Source organism: Polistes canadensis, unplaced genomic scaffold, assembly GCF_001313835.1.
Source record: "Polistes canadensis isolate GaletaPanama2010 unplaced genomic scaffold, ASM131383v1 scaffold_424, whole genome shotgun sequence".
Lineage (NCBI taxonomy): Eukaryota > Metazoa > Arthropoda > Insecta > Hymenoptera > Vespidae > Polistes > Polistes canadensis.
The window spans coordinates 50,367-71,493 of NW_014569971.1; the positions used below are offsets into that span (position 1 = coordinate 50,367).

The following is a 21,127-nucleotide window of genomic DNA, read 5'->3' on the forward strand; positions in this document are numbered from 1 at the left end:
ATATATAATCGCGTTATCAATATAATAATTATATATAATTTAAAAAGTGAATATTTTATTAATACTTTCTAAAAACAATTACATTCAGCTAATTTCGTATTATTTCATTTACAAATAATCTATTAATTTCAAACAGTAAAATATATAGCACTTCCCTGTGACATTATTTATAAATGGAAATAGGTTTTTACGATGAAAGAAAATACTTAGAACCATATATGATGTCGCATATTTTGAATATTTTTATAAATTTGTAATTATGCTTTTATAAACAAGATGTACATTTAGAATGATGTATAGGACTAAAACAATACAATCAGATCGAGAACAATGATGATTAGTTTTGTTTTCCGATAACATAATAAATATATATATATATATATATATATATATATTGTTTTATCTTTTATATTTTACATTTCTAATTCCTATTTGTTTCTATATAGGATATGAATTTGCAGCACAATTACTACTTCGTATTATTTTATTCACAAATAATCTATCACATTTAGACAGTAAAATAGTACTTCACTGTGATATTATTTGTAAATAAAAATAGTTTGTTACAATAAAAGAAAATATATAGAAGCATATGTGATATAGCATGTTTTGGTCGTAATTTGTTTGATTAAATTTTCATATCCTTATTAATCTGCAATTACGTTTCGATAAAAAAGAAAATGCACATTCTGAATTATGCATATATTTTGAAGAAATGCAGTTAAAGCTGGGGTAATGATGATTGTTTTTCTTTTTTCGATAACGTAATAAATATATACATATGTATCTCTTATTTTACCTTTTAGAGTAAATATCGGATTCCCATCTGTTTTTATATAGCATATACAATTGCATAGCTACTCTTGCATCTTCTACAGAATCGTGTTCGCCTATTTGTATTTCTAATCCTAAAAATTCCAATGCTAATCTCTTTAAACTAGGAGTTTTTGATTTAATGATGTCTTTAAAAAGTTTATATCTTGATGTATCCCTTAAGCTTCTATAAGGATGCGATAAGAATAATACTGCTAAATCATGTTTTAAAGCGTGACCAACTAAAATTCTTCCTTTTAATATCTCTGCTACTTCCTTTTGTACGGTAGCAAAATCTTCACCACTTTTTAAATGATGCGGATGAATACCACTGACCGCTGTTCTATAGTCCTTGATTTTCTCTCTTGGCTTAACGTATTTATCATAAAGACAATGACCAAATTTATTGACAATGGATACCCTAGCAATCATACTTTCTCTTCCATCGCCAATCCCAACCATTTCGCAATCCATTGCAATGAATTTTGTTATTTTCTTCTTATTCTCCTCCATGTTAGGATCACATTTGACAATGTTATTCATCGCATTACCCTATGGAAACAAATGTCTTATTAATTGTTCACGATAATGGTTTAAGAATAGTAACCTTACACAAATTAATAAAAAAGACAGAAATACCTGATTGGATTTTCTACATTTTTGAAATTTTTTAGAAAATTCTGTAGTTGAATTATTATTCTTCTTTTTATCACGATTTGATTCTTCTTCATGGATAATATCTTTATATGTCTCCCAATTAGAACCGGACGCTGAACGTTTAGTCTTTGGTTTAGTAGAGGTTCCTATATTTTCTTGTTTCCGTTCCATAAATTTGTTTTTTTTGTATAACATATTCTGATCATTCATACTTTGATTTAGTTTTCCTAACCTATAAGGTAACATGTGTATAAAAACATATAAAAATAAACCAACTAGTGTAACAAACGCGATACTAATTTAAAAATTGATTAAATTAAATTAAATAAATACATATTTTTTGTGTTTATATTCTTATTTATAAGGAAAAAAATAAAAGATATATAAATGAACTTTTATCACATAAACAAACATTAAATTGGTTATTCACTTGTTCATGAAATGAACATACGTATATAATACATAGAAAAAAGATAAAAAGAGAAATATATTAAAAAATACTAGAACAATATTTACGTTGGCATAATGTGATTGATCAAGTCGCAATTATTGATTAAAATTTTTCAATTTATCAGAATATAGAATAAAACTTTAAGATGTGACACCCACTTATATTTCACTAAAAACGAAGAAAAATCACCTTGAAACAGTTTTTTATTAACGCGTTAATTATAACCAACATTTATTAATTATTTTAGATCGGGAGGTGATATTTTTTCACTTATATAAAATTTTACATACCTTTCTGACAACGAGTAAATAAATACAAGAAAGATTGCAATGAGAATAAAAATAACCATGACGTGAAGTCAACACTGCACGTCTTCTTCTGCATAATAGGAATATAGTTTATTTAGAACATGCATATATCGCTTTATGCAAGATAAAAAAACCCTAGACAAAAGTCACTCAACTGGTAACTTTTCAATTTGTTTTATAACTCATATAGTAATACAATTGAGCACGAGTCGTATAAAAGAGTATCTAGTAAAAAGGGTTATAATAAAATGCAATTTCATAAAAAGAATTGATTATCTACAAGTAAACATAACTTATAATGCAATTCTTAGTACTAAAGATTTTAATTTATATTCTAATCTGATCTTCAAAGAACAATCAGCACTGCTTCTTTGCACTATTTACATTAAATTGCATTACTATTGTTAAGTATTGTGCATATACGTTTCAATTTGAAGTATTATCTGTAATGTTAGTATATGAAAATATATGTGAACATATCTTTTTATACATTTGTAAGCTTCATAAGCTTTTTACATATCTTTTTAATCTTATAAAGTATATAATAATTATACAATGCTAGAATATACATAAAACACAGGACAAGTATTTAATACATTTTATATACTTCAATCCCACGCTTCTGAAGTTTTTAATCCACTTAATCGTTCTTCAATGGTTATAGTTTTTGAAAACTTTTTGTTCCTTTCCTCTCCATAAATAACACCAATAGGTAGCTTTTCGACATGTTTCATGTGCCCATAAGATTGTTCAATAGTTAGATAGGGATGTCTTAAAATCAACATATTTCTTTCTTCCCTTTCAAAATCATGCCTTAACTTTAATAAATCTTCAAATGTGGGTTTCTTTACTTTACGATATTTCCTGTATTATTAAGAGAAACAAATTAATATGAATTAATTATAATTTCATATCTTTCATCATAGGTTTCAATTTAAATTGTACATTATATTTATAAATAATTGATAAATAAAACACTGATATTCACTCACCCTCTGAATCGATAAGGTATTTCTTTAAATAAAAATGCAGTAAGTCTCATGATTACAGTATCAACAAACCTAGCGCTTGACAAAGTATAATAAAAGTTTTTCTTCCCAAATATAAGGTTAGGTATTCATCTGATCTAGTGAGAATTAAAGTTACTAAATTATTTTTACGAATCTAGATGACGTTATTTGACTGTTCTTATTAACAAACTGTGAATACCATTCTATGTACGTTTTATTAGTTTTCCGTTACTACACTCACCTGTTCTTCTGATATATTGTTGACATATTAAAAAACAGACGTGTAAAAGTATACTTGTATTTAAATTAAAAATGGTCCCTTGACAATTCAAAGAAATAATTTTGAATTACAATTTAAAGAATAAAGAATGAAAATGACCACAATAAATTATTTAGATTTAAACATTAATAAACTTTTCGAGCAACATACAATCAAAGAAATAGAGGAAATTCAAAAGAAAATTCAATTAGAAAGTGACCGTAAAAAGATTGAATTACGTACTCTAGTTGGGTAAGTTTATTTCATCAATAATTATTTATTTGTTAACAATACTTATTATTTATTATTATTTTGATTTTATTTATAAAAATTTTCTTTTTTTTTTTATAGAGAAAGATATCGTGACTTGATATTAGCTGCGGACACCATTGGAAAAATGAAATTTACAGCAGAAAGAATAAGCTTAAGAATAGCGCATACAGAGGAGAAATTTCGAGAGCTTCAAGAAAAGTATCTTATCGGTTTTAAAACAGACTCCATCGAGAATCAACCTACCAAGTATAAATTAATATTAGTTAACATATACTATATGCATATAGAATTTAATTGCAGATTTTAACTTCTTTCTATATAACGTATTGCAGGAAATCTGAAGATATGGCTGTGGTAATCATTCAAATAAAAATATTAATGGACATTCCAGAATTTATTTGGTCTAATATAGAAAGTCATAACTTATTGTATGCCACACAATTATTTATCTTAGCGCAACACATAAAGTATAGATTAAAATTTGAAATAGGCAATGAAGAGTTAGCTGTAAAATATCCAATAGTATTTAAGCAATGGGATATTATAGGTCAATTTAAAAATATTATATTAAGAGAATGCGATATGATATTGCGATCATGGAATGTATCAACCGAGGTAAATAATAATAATATTCTATTTATATAGATAACTATTTCATATTAAGGATGAATTGGTATTTTTGTATTTCAGAGCGCAGCGAATTGTTTAGCATCGCTCATACTACTTAACAAAACTTCGTATAAGAATTTATTAGAAAAATTAATATTCACAAGATGTCGTGCTGTCGAATCTATAATCAAGGATGAAAATGATTACAATGTTAAAACAAAGATAAAACTTTGTATAGAAATGCTAATTCATACTATTACATTAATTTATGCGTGCTTTATAAGTAAGTATATATATACAAGGTGTCCTGTATCAGTGTTACATTTTTCTCAAAAGCAAAACTTTATATGAACAAATTTTTTTTTATTCTACATTTTTGACATTTCATGTAGAATCCTTTCATTTTTTCATGCTCACTTATACCACCAGTTATAAGACACCCTGTATTTATTTTTCTTTGCTACTATTCTTATTTGTTTAATAAGAATTTCTTTATTTCAGCTGCCGGAAGTAAACATGAAGGATTGGTTTCACAGTATATTGCTGCAATAAAAGACGAGAAAGTATATTCGTTACTCTTAAAGATCGACACCAATAAAGATTTGATAGAGAAATATTTATCTTCCGTTATAACGAACGAGAAACCATTTTCACAAGAAGGAGACGATCAATTTTCTATAACAGATTTACAAGAATGCATTAAAACGTGGTTGAATTGGCTCAATGAATTTTGTAATACAGAAGTTAACAAATTATTTCAATTAATAGTTTCTGTAAAAGGTTTGTACAGTATACGAGAAGAGGCAGTCGGTATTAATTTACCAGAAAATTGGAAAATCATATGGGAGGATTTTGGTTTACCAAATATAAGTTATTGGTTGGAATATTTCCAACCACTTTTAAGTAAAAGAGCGAAGAGTATGTATTGTTTAAGATTTAAATTTTATACGTCGATTATTTTATTTTGTATACATTTATTTCTGTTTGTTTTCAGGTATAATACACGATAAATGGATGGAGGGTATACAAAATTTGAAATCTAATATATCGAATATGTTAAACAAAGTGACTCGAGAAAGATGCGAATTTCCTGAACACGATCTACGATGGTTCGTTTGGAAAGATTCTCCAAACGACATACCACAGAAATTAACGCACAATACTGGATTAGATGGCAAACGATCATTGTTGATGAAAACTAAAGGATATTCTCCTAATGTGGTACAACTTTGCGAAGAGTTTGACAATAGTTTGTACGAATTACTTTCGGATTTAGAACATTACTTATACAACACCGTATGCAATTTAAATATCAGAGATAATTTATTATCTAAAAATATATCCGTGATACCCAATACCTTTTCTGATCGAACTGAGATTCAAGAACATTTGCAATCGGTTAGTACCACTATGATAGAAGATTTTATAAAATATATTAAAAATACTTACATCAACAACAACGTTAATCATAATCATCAAGAAATAAATACGATAGTACTAGCAAGACTTCTTATGGCATTCACTTCGTTATCGCCGAACTTAAACAAATGTTTTAATTTGTCCAAAGCGACTGGATTGTCTATAATCAATACCAAATGGCAAATTATAGTTGATACTCTTAAAGAGGAAAGTATTGCCATATGGTCTGTTTGGGCTAATACTTATAGAAATAAATTATCCGATCACAAAGAGAAATATATGTCGAAAGAATTATTTGACGGATTTAAAATCAAGTCTGTTCTATCTGACTGGGAAAAAGTTATAATCGAAGAAGAATCTGGAGAGGGTAAAACGTTGAAGACCGAAATATTAGTGCCACATCAACCTTCGATAATGCTACAGAAATTTTTAATGGCCGTTATTAAGGATTTAAATAAAATTATACCGCACACTATTCCTAAGTAATTATTAGAAATATACATTTAAAACAAAATGATATTGATATATGTATTATTGATTGTATATACATTTACAGAAAAGTACTTCATGAGATCATTGAAGCAGTAGCATCAGAGTTGTTCGATTACTATCAAGCTACATCAAACATTGTAAATCTTAAACAGAAACAAGCATTACAAATAGTATTCGATATTAAATATTGTACTTTACTTATGGTACAAAGAGAAAACAAACACTTAAATGAAATGTCATCGAAAGCAATAGACAGTGCACTTTCTAAGATAGATCCATTTGATTACAATGTTATCAATCCATTCATTCATACAAACGTGAAGAAAAGTGTTCTGAGATCTTTGGTAATTATTAGAACATTTAAAAAACTAATATAAATAAAAATAATTGTATTAAATAATGTTTTTTTTTCATCTTGCAGCTTTTGCTTGGAAATTTAATACCGCATTTGGAACAACTTCATTCAGTTCTCGGAGCACGCAGCGAATACAATGCTGGAGAAGGAAATAAATTAGATTCTCCTGCATTGCTTGCATTGTGTACAGGTGCACCGTGGTTCCCTCCTCTTACCATAACAGTTCCTATGAGAAATTTATCTCTTGTAATAACAACAATACAAGATAAAACTCAGGTAAAAAAAATTATTTATAATTTTATGTTTATTATTTATTAAAATTTATTATGCTTATATTTTATTATTATATATCTTATTTTGTATATATCTATGTATATCTTCAGATCAACCATTGATTTAAGTACGTCTTTTTACAAATATGGTAAGAGAGACGTTATGCATGGTGTGATCATATTGTTTTTCTATAACTATTTTTATTATTAATACAACCTTAACAAATTTGCATTGATATACATAAATACACATATGTTTATTTTAATAATCAAATATATTTTATATTAGCGTAAAAAAATATCATCAGCGAAGGATAACACAAAATCCGAATCGACTGGATCTACTATAAAATCTGGAGCAGCAGCATTTTTTGGAGCAATGGGTTCAGATTGGTTCAGTGCTAGTTAAATAATAAATATAAATTTTATTTATTTATAAATATATACATATTATTATATAATATAATAAATAAAAGAAAATATATAAATCCTTTTGTAAAAGAAGATGAATTTTGTGATACAAAAGATAGATAAAGGTATAAACATATATATATATTAAATAAATATTATTATTATAATTATCATCACCTGTATTAATATTATTAATCGATTTTATACTCCATATATTTTGTTGTTTTGTAAATAATAATGAATTGAATGTTTAACAAATTCGCGCTCAGGATAATTTAAAAAAAATTCGCTAGATGACGCCAGTATACCTGATAAGTAGCAGGCACGTGAAGATGTCAATCTAGTTGTTGATGATAGCAGTTAACAGAGGTTAAATGAAGATGGTCGAATGGGTCCATCCGTGGTTATATCGGTTGTAAGACGCGCTTGTTCTCGTTCAAAGGAAAATCAACAAGGCGAATCCGTCCAGCTCGAAGAATATCAACACGAAAACAAAAATAATCGGAATTATCAAATGGTGAGTTTATAATTATTCAATCCTTTTTTGTATTTATTTATTTATTTATTTTTTCCAACGTCAATACTGTGTTCGTCTCTGTTCGGCATTTAACTGCGTTAAACGCTAGGATTTCGGCAAACGCGGTGTTTTTGAAAACAAACTAAAGATCCACGACGAAGATAAAGAATTAAACAACAATGAGTTGATCTTTATAGAATTATTTAGAGATATATTTCATATTATCTATCCACGTGCATCTTTGTAATTGCTATCTAATCTATCAACGTTGCACTCGAGCTTTATTTCGAAATTCGCGCCTCTCGTTCGATTCTTATGCACTCGAATGCGTCTTTAACTCGTACGCATATGCGTTTCTCTCCCTATTTATCTGTCTTTAAGCATTATACATATAATATTTGTGAAAATATATAAATACTTACATAGATTAAACTTCACGTTTGAAGATTAGATTAATGGAACATCTCTTCGTAAGGAAAAAATTATTACTGATAACATAGGTATAATGAACGTTGTGTTGTCGGGTAATAATAAAATAACAAAATATATCATTTTGTTTTTACGAGCGAACGCGAAAATACAATAATAAAAAGTAAAATCGTTATAAAATTCGTCAGATATATATATAAATATAAAATTAGTATAAAAATAGCTAGTGTTTTTTTATTGTTTTTAATATTGTTTTTTTTTTTGGACGAATACCAATGTTATACATACATTTACTTATACTGCATTATCAAACAAGTATTATCAATTCAAAGTATCGAACTGAAACTAGCGTCATCTTTTTCTTATCTTTTCTTTTTTACTGAACGAAAAACGAAACGACGATGTTACAGATAATCTATGTTAAAAAGACGTTTTTATCTAATCGGATCAAAAATTCGATTGATCAAATTTACCCGAAGAGTTTATAATAAAACATATTAATCATATGTAAGTAACACATGCTTGTGTAGAAATTGTAATATAAATAATATCAATTTCGAATTAATCCGAGAGCAAGGAAAATTTTAACAGATTGGAAAATAGGAATTTTTGTTTGTTTAAAAATAAAGCTTCATTATCAAATTAAACACATTAGATTGTTAGGTTTAAATAAATACGTGGAATTTTGTTTCCTTTTCCTTTTGAAAACAAAACTTTGTACTTACGTCAAACGGGCTGGGGGTGGGGTGGGGTGGTGGTGGCTCGGTGCGATCGAAAAAAGGGATTATTCACATTAAATTCGTAAAAAGATTAATATTATTAATATTTAAATGAAGTTAAATATGTGTGTTACTATTAATAAGAATGTGATTAATATGAAATAACAGATGTCGTGGACGAGAATGAAAAACATAATAAAATATTTAATCCAACATTAATCCGATCAATAAATTCATTTTTAGAATACGTCAACGATCTATACTTGCGCAATCGAATGAAATTCTTTTTCATTTTAATATATTTTATTTTATTCTTTTTTTTTTTTTCTTTTTTTTTTCATTTGCTGCTGTGCTGCCGTCTCTTGTTTCTTGTAATTAGCAAGGAATCATTTAATAGCACTGAAAGAGTTCAAAAGATCATGAAATTTTTGTCTTTAGGCACGCGCTTTGAATTAAGAAATTTATGTATTTAATAATCATAATATTTATTCAACCAGAAGATCACATACATACATACGTATACACACTTAAATAAACATATTTTTCTAACTTGTGTCTTCTTTTATCACAATATTCGGGGAATTATCATCTCTTTTTTCTCTCTTTTTTTGTTTTTTTTTTTTTTCTATTCTCTCGCAATAATTATTTGATATACCGTATATTAAATGATGTAATATTAGCGTCAGAGAATCACACGTAATTATTAACATATATTTCATATTTAATGGATAACACTAGAAAGGGATAAAAGATACGTCGAATTTATTTTTTATTTTTTTTAATGTATTTATCACACACATTCATCTCCAGATTGGCGCCAAACGTTGATATCATACGAAATACGAAATATGTTTGTAGGTTTTTTTTTTTTCTTCAACTTATTTTCTCTTTTTTTCCTATAATAATTATACTCTTATCGTTTAATTATCAACATAAAGAGAGAGAGAGAGAGAGGGAAAGAGAGAATAATTAAAAGTGATCGTTTAATGGTATGTTAAGATTACATTTTTTTATGAACCATATAGGGTCACAGACTTACATTTTTTAAAATATAAATCGATATCGAGGATCTATATATGTTTTTATTTATTTTTTCTTATTTTTTTTTCTTTTCTTTTTTTTTTTTTTTTTTTTTTTTTTTTTTTTTTTTTTTTTTTTTTTTTTAATACAAATAGGTACATGATTTGAGAATTTTACAGATACAAGTATTCGGGTTGTTTTGATAACAAATTGCATAAGAAAAGAATAAAGTAATTACCAAACAATAAATTGTATTACTATTTAACATGATTTACGCGAAATGTTGACAAACTATTTTCATGCCGAGTTTTCTATCTAAACTTCATTTTCTTTTTTATTTAAATAATTACTATTATTAGAATATCATAGATTGCGTCTTATTTGTCTGTCAATCTTCTCTTAGTTTATTTCAAAACGATTTAATATGATTTAATTCGCGAGATGGTCCCATATAAAATGTTAGAAAATATTTTCATTTCAATTTTCTTTTTTCTTTGTTTTTTGCATCAATACATTTAAATAATATTCTCACAAATATAAAGATTTATTTCTGTACTTTAAACAATCTTATCTATTATTAAAGTGTCTCTCTCTATCTCTCTCTCTCTCTCTCTAAATGATTAATTTAATAAATGATCCCCAGAGAGATAAAATGTATAATATTATATTGCTAACTATTTTCATCGAGAATTTTTTTGGTCTAATCTCTAATAAAAACATGACACACATATATAAAATACAATTTCTATGGATTTTAATCTTATTATTTCCAATTATTATTAAAATCTCATCCGTAAAACGATTTATTTCTCTATTTTAACTCGACCCATTCTCTTAATCTATTTTAGAACTATCTTTAAATGATTAATTCGAGACAGTCAATGTATAACGTAACAACCTAAGATCATTGGTTGTTTTATTATTTGAAAAAAAGAAGAAAAAAAAAAAAAGAAACTATATGGCGCTCTTGATAAATATTGACGATAATCATCCTTTTTATCTCTTTAGCCTTTCATCTTTTTCACTAAACGCATAGAAAATTATATATTTATTTATCTGTCTGTATATGTATGTGCGATAGAAAAAAAAGAAACAGAGAGAGAGAGAGAGAGAGAGAGAGAGAAAGATAAAGATAAAGATAGGGAAATGGTCCACGCAATGAACACTTAGGATGCTGCGTGTTCTCTCTTTCCCTCTCTCTTTCTCTCTTGTCAGATATAAATTGGTCGCGTCGTGCGTGCGACAAGATATTAAACTGTCTCTTTATATATATATATATATATGTATATATATATATGTATATATTTATATATATTTTATTTTTCTCTCTTTTACGTATTTTTATTTTTTATTTGTATTTTTTTGACTCTCATTTAAAGAGACGATAACGAATGGGCCGATAACGTCCAGCGAACTCGGACTAATATATTCTGCGATTTTGTACTTGAGTGAACACACGGTCTTCCTCGTTCTAACGTGACTATTTCATATTTTATTACGTTTGTCTGTCCTTTTTCTTATTATTTAAATTAACAACCTTCGAGACGAATAGAAAGAAAAAAAAAAAGAAACATATTTTCTGAAAGACATCAAAAGTGTTATCGTTCGAATGTATTTTTTTTTTTATAATAATACATAAATCCAACAATTAATTACTATCATTTACGATTAAAACGAAACAATCCAAATAATAATCGTGTGGTTTTATATGAGATGACGTTTGATTTTATCATCGATAGATCGTATCGAAATAATCGATTGCGTGACCGAAATCGAAGTTACGTATTTTAAAATTAACAATCGTTCAGAGATTTTTGTCAAAGACAAGAAAACAAAAGTAAAAAGAACAAGAGAGAGAGAGAGAGAGAGAAAGATGTTGGATCGAAATGTTGTGTTAGTGTTACGTACGAGACAAGAGAGAACGGAAAGACGATTGAAACATAAAAAGGAAGCGAATCCACCCCCCATGGAACCACCCCCGCAATTGTTAAACAATAATCATCTTTACCTCGATTTTAACATGAAACTTGGTTCTGGTAATAGATTGCATCAGGATAATATCAAGAATATGAAAAAGGTAAATACGAAAATTGTTTTAAGACCCTTATTCACCCCTTCCCTCATATAAGAGGGTAGATTGAAAAGTTTTGAACCTTTTATTTTTTTCTTAAATAAAAGTAAATTTGAATTGAAAACAATTGTTCCCGCGTTCGGCTAGAAATTTATTCAATTGCAAATCTTATTTGTAAAATATTGCCAACATTATTCTTTAACTACAAAATATATGACGATAGTAATTTTCTAATAAACAAATATAGAAATGAATTTATTAAATAAAAAGAAAAAAAGAGAGACAAATAAAACTGACAACCATAAAAGATAGGAGAGTTGTTGCAACATTTTATTATAATTACAATTATGTGCGTGCAATGTAATTGATTTATTTTTTTGTTTCTAATTTATTATCCGATGGAATAAAAAGTATCCATAATTTCTGTTGCAACCTGATGGATTATAAAATCAACAAGTTTATTGAACACGTGTAATCGTATGTTTTTAAATGACACATTCGTTTGTAATATAGTCAATATACAAAATACAATCCTGAATATTTTTACGACGTAGTGCTTACGTGAATACTATTCGATTAATTATGCATTCGTAAGTGATATAATTATTAGTATCTTAGAATTAGCTTATGCTTGTGTTCGAGACGTAAAAGGTATAAAAAATAAAAAAGAAAAATGGGGTGAGTAAGATCAATTCAAATGATCAATGAGACAGATTGCGATCGATCATTGTCGTAATAATGGAAACGTTTTAAGGACAAATAATACATTTAAATTATTTTTTTTACATCCTTTTTTATGAACCATCATATGTAAAAATGTGAATGTTTAATAATAAAAATACAAATTTAATTATTATTTGTGTATAATATTGATACAATTAAATATACAATTAATAAATTTTCTATATGACTCTAACATATTTAAAGATAATATAGCTCGTGGATAATATTTTCACAATGATTATAGTTCACTCGGTAAAATGAGAGAGAGAGAGAGAGAAAACAAATGAAAATTTTATTAACTGTTAACGGATCCGTTGTAAATTCTTTTTCATATTTTTCTATAAATCCCAAGTAAAACTAGTACCTTATATAAGTATCGAGGAAACGAGTATAACCTGACCTCGTGATCATGATATATGCAGTCTCCATTCGCCGTTCGTGTAGGTGGTTGACCGCGTATGATTATTGTAAGAGATCCTCTTACTATTACAACCAAACTGTATTCTTAACATTCTTACTATTTATTAATTTGCCAATTAAATTAAAAAAAGAAAAAAAAAGCGAAGAGAATATCACGAAAAATGATATTGAAATCATTTAAAAAGAAGTTCATGCAGTTTCAAAATGGCCGCCGGCAAGGGTCGATCGCATCGATAAAGAAGAAGAAAAAAAAAACAAATGATGAAATAAATCAATGACGTTAAAGCGTTTGCATTAAAGAACTTACGTGTCGTAATTCAGTAATTATATGCATTTCATATTTATGTAAGTCCTATTTCAAGAAAAATATATATAGATAGAGATAAATAGATAGATAGATTGATAGATAAATAGATTGGATACACAGTAGGCATTGGGGTGTTTATATAACTAATTTGTGACTTGTTCTTGATCTGTCCGTTCGAATAATTACAAGTTTTTTTTTATACGAGATATGATATATTGAGAATAGTAAAAACATTTGTTTTAAGTTCAGTATGCCGGTATAGTGATTATTTATTATCTTAGTGTAGGATCATATTAGAAATATATATATATGTGCACATAGAAGATTTGAAGTATGAATAAATTAAAAATGATATATACATATCGAATCTCTTGTGTTTACAAAGGTATCAATATAACAGAAATCACGTTGGTGTATGTATGTCGGCGGTGTGACACTGGTTCTGGTTCCTCGCTGGTGGTTGAGGTTGTCTCGTGTATCCGTAGTAAAGGATATGTAATACTTCATGATGAAAAGAGAAAGAGAGGGGAAAATCTTTTCTTCCTTCTCTCCCCTTCCGCACCCTCCCTTCCCCACTTAACCTACCTTCGAGATTTTTATATCAACATTTAGTTTATACCAAGACATCGTAGGCTTTGCTACGTGTTCTCGCGAGCTTTAAACACTTTTCGAGGGTTTTTCTATTGATCACTTTTGTTTCTTCTTCTTCCTCCTTTTTTTTTCCTCTTTTTTTCATTACTTTCGAATATTCGAATGATCATTCTCAGTGATCCGTAGAAAACGATTGATCAACGATTCGATCAATCCAATCGATCGATCATTTTAACCGATTTGATATTTCGTTGAACGTTTGTTGAACACAGCAACACGTGTTACTGAGATTAAGTAAGTAATCAAGAAAAGGAGAAGGGAAAAAGGGTATAACAACAAGGAATTAATAATAATAATAATAATAACAATAATAATAATAATAATAAAGAAGAACAGAGAGGAAGGAACAGACAACGTGTCGGATTATCAGTTGGTGGCCGATCGAAACCGAGAAAGCGAGCTGTTCTAAGGTTTCCTCGGATAGCACGGTGAAGCCAAGTCGTGGAGAGTTTGCCCGAGTTGTAACGAGAGCGAGACTGAGAGAAAGAAAAAAATATATATATTAGAGAAGATAGAAAGAGAAATAAAATAATAAATAAAATAGGCACACAACGCGCGCGAGAGAGAGAGAGAGAGAGAGAAAGAAAATTAAGAAGAAGAAAAAAGAGAGAAAGATTATTTTCTTTTCTTTTCTTTTACTTTTTATTGTTGTTCCCTTCTATTTCTCTTTCCCTTTTCCTCCTGTTCAAAGATTAAACGTAAAGTGTTTAAATCTCGTGATCACGTGTCAATCATGGATCACGGTAATGGAAGTGGAAACGAGGCTGGCAGTTCACCAGACACCGTACTAGCACGTTCCTCGTCAGACGAAGATAGAAGAAGAAATCCTGAAAGTACTTCCGGTGAATACGTCACCGTTGCAGAGAGCAGCTCCAGTTTGGATACTTTAGCCGGTCAATCGTGTACAGCTAAAACTATTACAGTCAGTACCACCGGTACCACTAGTAGTACATTAACCAACGAGGAGAAGAAAAAGAAAGGTAGATTTGGTATATTGAAAAGTAGCTTTAAAAAAGATGCAACTGGATTATTCAAGATGAGAAAGAAGAACCGTGGGATGGAGGGTACTGTCGATGGTTCTATCGAGCTTGATCCTAATCCCGAAGAAGAGAAAGGTTAAGAGAAAAACAACCTTTATTTTATTTCGTAATCCTCGCTTCTGATCAATAACCAACTGTGTTTTTCATGAGTATCAATCGGCTTATAGAAGAATTATTGTGATTTGAAGAACCATTTGGGTTTGTCGTAAGACATTTTTCTAGTGTTCATTTTAATCTCAGGAAAATGCAGGAGGTTTCATTGTTCAAAATTGAGGATTTATACATGAAGATCTGAACAAAATTATAATTTGGAAAAGGTTTCATCCGCAAATCGTCTCTCTCTCTTTAACATCCTCAGACTCAACTCGCAAGAAGGTTCAACTAAGTCGACAACAACAGGAGGATAACGATGATCAAAAAACATCATCTACTATGCTCGGTACAACGAGCGATAGTCCGGGTGCTACGTCGAAAAAGAAAAAGTCACATTCCTTAGTACGAAAATTAAGTTTTAACAAATTTCGATTGTCAACTGATCAATCTCAGCAGCAATCACAACAATCAAAAAAACAAATAGAAGTCAGAAGAACACCGGACGGTGGTGACAGCAGCCAATCTCAAAGCCAATCCTCCCAAGATTCTCCCAGTCACTCCGACAGCCCCAAGAAACTAACTAGGAAGGGATCAGACGGTGAAAAAAGTGTCTTCAAGGGGATACGGCATCGTTCTAAAGCCGATTCTGAACGACCGCCAACAGGGGAAAGGGAAAGAGAAAAGAAGGGAGAAACGAAGAAACCGGAGATGCTGATCGCAAAACCGGTGAGCACTGTCACCGTAGTGCAACGCAAGTCTCCGTCGTTAACCATCAGATGTGTTCCTAAGAGTTCTCAGCAACACGGTGAGCATTATGTGACACCTTGAGAGAAATTTATCTATTAGGATTCATTATTTTTTTTCCATCCGTCCCCGGACCCATTACTCTTTTTAATTATACCTAAAATTGGACTTTGGTATTCCAATTTGTTGTTTATCTTTCTATAACCCCCTCCCACACACACACCCTTCTTACTCACCAACCCATTTTCTTTTCTTTTCTTTTCTTCTTCTTTTTATTTTTTCCTCTGTTTATTCGCATATCATCAGAAGAAAAGCAATTGAATTAATCAACATTTTAATCGATACACACGTCAGTCAGTAGTAGGAATAGTTTTGTATTTGTTTGTTTTCTTTTTTTTCTCTCTCTCTTTCTCTCTTCTATTCCAAAAATACAGAATCTTCGGATCAATCGAGTTTGGAGCAAGAAAGAAAAACGGAAATTTATTGTACCTCGACTCTACCATACGCAATATCAAAATGGCCGGATCAACGAAAGGATCATTTAACGCCGGAGGTAACGAGGAAAATAAAATTATCGGTTAAAGCTGATTCCGATTGCGGTACTTATAGTACAAAGAAGACATCTCCGGTAGAATTACGTAGGAAATTGTCGTTGTTGGAAGAGAAACGTGCGATATTTCAACGAAGATTATTCGAGAGTACTACGAGTGACATTGATTCGAATGACACGGTAATAGCTGTTACTTTAGACGAGGATTTCGATAAATCGGATAAAACGAGGAATAGCATTAACGATTCCGGGGATGATACTAACACCAAGAAAAAAGCTAGGCACATAAGCGTCAGAAAATTTGATACATTTTCAACATTCGAGGGTACCTTCGACGAGGATACGGGACTTGGTTATTTAGCTGGAATCGAAGAGGATTATCCAGAAAGTTACGATAGGGAGGACGACGATTACAACGATTTACAATCAGCCATGGCACCAATGTTGGCAGCTGCCAATGATAACGTTGAAAAAACCAGATCGGTCAGCCAGGAAAGTGCGGTGAGAGAAATATTGATACAAAATGCGCTTGGGTTGATCCCCTCCTAACCCATTTTTCTTTTTTTCTCTTTTTTTGCATTCCCTCTTACCCCGTCAGGGTTTGTTTCTTGCGGATACGTAATATTTTCGATTATCGGATATAATAAATTGTTGTTATTACTAGAGATGTTAAATGAAACACAAAGTATTCACGAAAAAAAACAACAGCTTATCACACGCATCACGATTTTGCTTGCTTTTTTTTTCCTTTTTAATTTCGTAACCATTTGTAACCTCGATGTGAATTAGTCTTTGAGGGAGGATAAGGAGGAAGGCTTATATAATAACTGGTTCTCCTTTCTTATCAAATTAACATTTTGAGTTATTACTCTTGTTTCTTTTTCTTTTTTTTTTTTGTTTCTTTAGCTATGCACCATTCGTTACTATCGTAATTGAATTTTTGTCAAAGCCTCCATCCACCTCCTTATTAATTATTTAGTCATATGTTCCTTCGATTGATTGGATAGTGGCTGATAGGAGAATGGTTTATTGTTAGTTTGATTTAATATTTGTCCACGTTAGTAGTCGTACTTGATGTCTCAGGTAATTCTATGATACAGGAGATCGATATAGACGACTTTGTTCCTTGTGGTCTCCAGTTTGCGGATACCCTCGATCCATTTTCCTTGATCCCTCCTCTCTTCCCCTCTAACCTCCTTTCTTCCAATAAGCTCTCGAGTTTCGTGGCTTTGCGTGCTCTATCTTCTTGTCTTTTCACAGCGACTCCTGTCTTGTCTACTTTGTTAGTAGACACTTGGATATCTCTCTTGTTGGATTACAATTTAGCTTTATTGATTTTTTTTTCTTTTCTTTTCTTTTCTTTCCTTATATATTTTCTTTTTCTATTATTTCTTTATTATCGGGAAGGATAGTTTTAATTCAACACATGGTGGTACGTCCATTTGTTTTATATAATCCTATTGAATTTTAAAAATTGAATCGGTGATTCGATGAAATTGATTTAATTGTTTTTTTATTTTCTCTTTTATTATCTCATGGGATATTCTTTTTTTCCATGATATGCATAAATGAAATTATTTCATTACGATATAACTTTAATCTCTATATATATATATATATATATATATATATTATGTATTTTTGTTCATTAATTGGTAGGCTAATTAAATTCTATTCAATTTGTGCTATGATATTATATTTTTGAACAAAATTATGTGTATGTATTTTACATTTGTGCATGGAAACTATATATTACTTTGATATTAATGCTATCAAACAAGTTGAAAGAGTTATTGTTATTCATCTTGAATCCCTTGTTATTTATCAACGTTTAACTCTCTTGATATTTATAAAGTATAAATGTATTGACGCGAAACTCAAATGATCGTACGTAAGAGTCATTTAGATTGTGATTTTCGTGCCAGCAACAGTCAGTATTGTGTGCCAGCAATAAATAGTTCGACTCGAGTTAAAACTTCTCAATCACTCACAAATAATAATAATAATAATAATAACAATAATAAAAGATTGATTCCTGCGAGATTCTTTCGAGAAGAAAATTATGGAAGTGGAATTGAAGATTTGGCGTAGGCCAAAAGTGTTCAACCTTTCCAAGTGGAAACTCCAATCGAGACATTGGAAATGGTTCAAGGTTCATTTATCAAAATGATCTACGATATGTTTCTTTTACGAATGCACTTATTTTCTTTTTTTTTTTTTTTATCGGCACGTTGGAACGATTTTAATGCTCTTTCTTTAGTTTATTTAAGTAAAAGAAAAAAAAAAAGAAAGGTATAATTTTAATCATTCATTAAATCTCGTGGAAAATTATGAACGCAATTGAGACATTAGGGATCGGGTCAATAAAGTTAAGTTCCTTTTTTCTTTCTTTATATTTTTCTTTTTTTTTTTTTTTCTTTTTAACTAAATACCAAAAGATAATTTCAATCAAACGACTCGTCCAATGATCTTTTGCATATCATATACCAATAAAAAAAAATATTCAAAGCTATAGTATTCTGACTTTTCTTGTTGTCGTTGTAACCGTGATAAGATATACGGAGAGACACGTATTGAATAAACACATACAAAGTATGTATAATTAAATGAATAATTGAACATTGTTCTTAATTGGAATGTTTACAGTCGTCACAGAACAACACTCCAGGTATTGGAGTTGGAGAGAAGAGGGAGCATTTGTACAAAATTTTGGTGATCGGTGAATTAGGTGCTGGGAAGACATCTATCATCAAAAGATACGTGCATCAATTTTTTTCACAACATTATCGTGCCACGATAGGGGTTGATTTTGCATTGAAAGTACTCAATTGGGATCCCCATACCATCATCAGGCTCCAATTATGGGACATTGCAGGTAAGATGCAGCCTGATCAAATATATATTGAAACAACGTTATTTTTTTTGTTAATAATAATATTGAAATACTTAAATTTAATGTGACCTGTTTTTAGGTCAAGAAAGATTTGGAAACATGACAAGGGTATATTACAAGGAAGCAGTAGGTGCTTTTATAGTATTCGACGTGACGAGAAATTCAACGTTGGATGCGGTGGTCAAGTGGAAACAAGATCTCGACTCGAAGGTACAACTACCGGATGGATCACCGATACCTTGTGTACTTTTAGCAAATAAGTGTGACCAACAGAAGGAGGGTCTGGTAAATTCACCTAATAAAATGGACGAGTATTGTAAAGAGAAAAAATTCGTTGGTTGGTTCGAGACATCTGCTAAAGAAAATATCAATATCGAGGAGGCAGCAAAGTTTCTCGTTAATAAGGTAATATTATTATAAATATATAATTATTAAGTATTATTATTATTATATATATTATATTTATATCAACACATCAACTGTTAATAATTGTTTTAGTTACGTGGTTATTAACAAGTAATAACACATGTTTAACTTTTTAATTTATATAAGGCGTTGCGTAAAGTTCTTCGCACAAGTACGATCAACATGATTTTTATTTAATATATGTAGTTGCATACCTCCCTCCCTCCTTCCCTCTCTCTTTCTTTCTTTCTTTCTTTCTTACTTTTTTTATCCGTTTTTCTAACAATTATTGGATTTATCTTGATTATTCCTCGTTGTATAATATCTGTCGTTGCAAGGTAACTTAATAGGTGACATCATGGTGATAATGATATACAACTGACACCCTTATGGGATGTTGTTTACGTAGTCGGGTTAGCAATTAAACATAGTTGACAGGTACATAGTTTTCTTCGTATTTAAATTTAGAATGTTTAATAAAACGATTATTAATGTATAATTATATGTATGTGAGTATTAGGTAACCAATAAAATGCGTGTAGCTTTCAATCGATAAAAATAAAAATTATTACACCAGCACACACATGTGTGAACAGTTTTAGGATTATAAATTCAATTATAAAAATATTGTTAATTAATATTACTATTTTTTTAATATTTTCTTTTTTCTGTGATTTTTCTTTCAGATATTACAAAATGATCAAATAATGAAAGGCAACGAATCGCAAGATCAAACCGACGGGGAGAGATTTGCGTTAAATCAATCGCCGGTTAGTTCCAAGAAATCATGTTCTTGCTGACGATATGAAAATAATTCGTTGGGAATCTAATCTCCAGGTCTGTTATCAAGATACTTTCTTCCATATCGTTGCTCGTCGTTCGTCGTTCATCGTTGTCGTCGTTGTCGTCATCGTCGTTTCGTTGATCAACGTTTAATTTACTCACTGCTAATCCATTTTGTTATTAGAATTACAAAACAATAGTATATCCTATACGAAGAAACATATATTATTCAAAAAACCAACAAAAAAAAAAATAAAAAAGAATAGAAGAAGAATAGAAAAAAAGAACCACGCGATCGATCAGTATCGTTTTATTATCAAATTATTCAGACCTTTGTTTTTTCACTATGGCTTCTCTTCTCACAAACGAGAAATAATATTCCTAAAGTGTATGTAAATATATACATACATTTATATATATTTATATATATATA

At 29.5% G+C, this 21,127-nt stretch overlaps 4 protein-coding genes across 9 annotated transcripts; 2 read left to right on the forward strand and 2 right to left on the reverse strand.

Moving 5' to 3' along the window:
• Positions 1–428: 428 nt before the first annotated feature.
• On the reverse strand, positions 429–2,338 carry LOC106792412 (RNA exonuclease 4). Of its 3 annotated transcripts, XM_014758823.1 has the most exons (4): positions 2,212–2,274; positions 1,987–2,089; positions 1,453–1,702; positions 429–1,365 (listed from the first exon to the last, which is right to left on the reverse strand). In XM_014758823.1, the coding sequence occupies exons 2-4, from the start codon at positions 1,992–1,994 to the stop codon at positions 796–798; spliced, it is 828 nt and encodes a 275-aa protein (XP_014614309.1). In that variant the 5' UTR covers positions 1,995–2,089; positions 2,212–2,274; the 3' UTR covers positions 429–795. The 3 variants fall into 3 exon arrangements, with proteins under 3 accessions (XP_014614309.1, XP_014614308.1, XP_014614310.1); XM_014758822.1 differs by lacking the exon at positions 1,987–2,089 and having other exon boundaries at positions 2,212–2,338; XM_014758824.1 differs by lacking the exons at positions 1,987–2,089; positions 2,212–2,274 and adding an exon at positions 2,111–2,205.
• A 372-nt stretch (positions 2,339–2,710) lies between these two features.
• Positions 2,711–3,347, reverse strand: LOC106792413. Its single transcript, XM_014758825.1, has 2 exons — positions 3,222–3,347; positions 2,711–3,093 (listed from the first exon to the last, which is right to left on the reverse strand). The coding sequence occupies exons 1-2, from the start codon at positions 3,269–3,271 to the stop codon at positions 2,838–2,840; spliced, it is 306 nt and encodes a 101-aa protein (XP_014614311.1). The 5' UTR covers positions 3,272–3,347; the 3' UTR covers positions 2,711–2,837.
• Positions 3,348–3,574: 227 nt separating this feature from the next.
• LOC106792411 (conserved oligomeric Golgi complex subunit 1) lies at positions 3,575–7,449 on the forward strand. The gene is made up of 9 exons (XM_014758820.1): positions 3,575–3,750; positions 3,850–4,017; positions 4,104–4,386; positions 4,462–4,663; positions 4,882–5,298; positions 5,375–6,281; positions 6,356–6,635; positions 6,713–6,922; positions 7,208–7,449. The coding sequence occupies exons 1-9, from the start codon at positions 3,608–3,610 to the stop codon at positions 7,325–7,327; spliced, it is 2,730 nt and encodes a 909-aa protein (XP_014614306.1). The 5' UTR covers positions 3,575–3,607; the 3' UTR covers positions 7,328–7,449.
• A 224-nt stretch (positions 7,450–7,673) lies between these two features.
• On the forward strand, positions 7,674–21,084 carry LOC106792414 (ras-related protein Rab-32). Of its 4 annotated transcripts, XM_014758826.1 has the most exons (6): positions 14,802–15,301; positions 15,585–16,124; positions 16,498–17,114; positions 19,260–19,488; positions 19,586–19,911; positions 20,598–21,084. In XM_014758826.1, the coding sequence occupies exons 1-6, from the start codon at positions 14,920–14,922 to the stop codon at positions 20,709–20,711; spliced, it is 2,208 nt and encodes a 735-aa protein (XP_014614312.1). In that variant the 5' UTR covers positions 14,802–14,919; the 3' UTR covers positions 20,712–21,084. The 4 variants fall into 4 exon arrangements, with proteins under 4 accessions (XP_014614314.1, XP_014614313.1, XP_014614312.1 ...); XM_014758828.1 differs by lacking the exons at positions 14,802–15,301; positions 15,585–16,124; positions 16,498–17,114 and adding an exon at positions 7,674–7,846; XM_014758827.1 differs by lacking the exons at positions 14,802–15,301; positions 15,585–16,124; positions 16,498–17,114 and adding an exon at positions 11,738–12,091.
• The last annotated feature ends 43 nt before the right edge of the window (positions 21,085–21,127 follow it).

Coding starts and splice junctions, on each gene's coding strand:
- LOC106792414 (XM_014758826.1), top strand. CDS start 14,920: ATGGATCACGGTAATGGAAGTGGAAACGAGGCTGGCAGTTCACCAGAC. Junction 15,302..15,584: donor TAATCCCGAAGAAGAGAAAG/GTTAAGAGAAAA, acceptor TAACATCCTCAG/ACTCAACTCGCAAGAAGGTT. Junction 16,125..16,497: donor TAAGAGTTCTCAGCAACACG/GTGAGCATTATG, acceptor CCAAAAATACAG/AATCTTCGGATCAATCGAGT.
- LOC106792411 (XM_014758820.1), top strand. CDS start 3,608: ATGAAAATGACCACAATAAATTATTTAGATTTAAACATTAATAAACTT. Junction 4,387..4,461: donor CATGGAATGTATCAACCGAG/GTAAATAATAAT, acceptor TTTGTATTTCAG/AGCGCAGCGAATTGTTTAGC. Junction 6,923..7,207: donor CAATACAAGATAAAACTCAG/GTAAAAAAAATT, acceptor ATTTTATATTAG/CGTAAAAAAATATCATCAGC.
- LOC106792413 (XM_014758825.1), bottom strand. CDS start 3,271: ATGAGACTTACTGCATTTTTATTTAAAGAAATACCTTATCGATTCAGA. Junction 3,094..3,221: donor ATACCTTATCGATTCAGAGG/GTGAGTGAATAT, acceptor TTAATAATACAG/GAAATATCGTAAAGTAAAGA.
- LOC106792412 (XM_014758822.1), bottom strand. CDS start 2,270: ATGGTTATTTTTATTCTCATTGCAATCTTTCTTGTATTTATTTACTCG. Junction 1,703..2,211: donor ATTTACTCGTTGTCAGAAAG/GTATGTAAAATT, acceptor GTTACCTTATAG/GTTAGGAAAACTAAATCAAA. Junction 1,366..1,452: donor AATGTAGAAAATCCAATCAG/GTATTTCTGTCT, acceptor TTGTTTCCATAG/GGTAATGCGATGAATAACAT.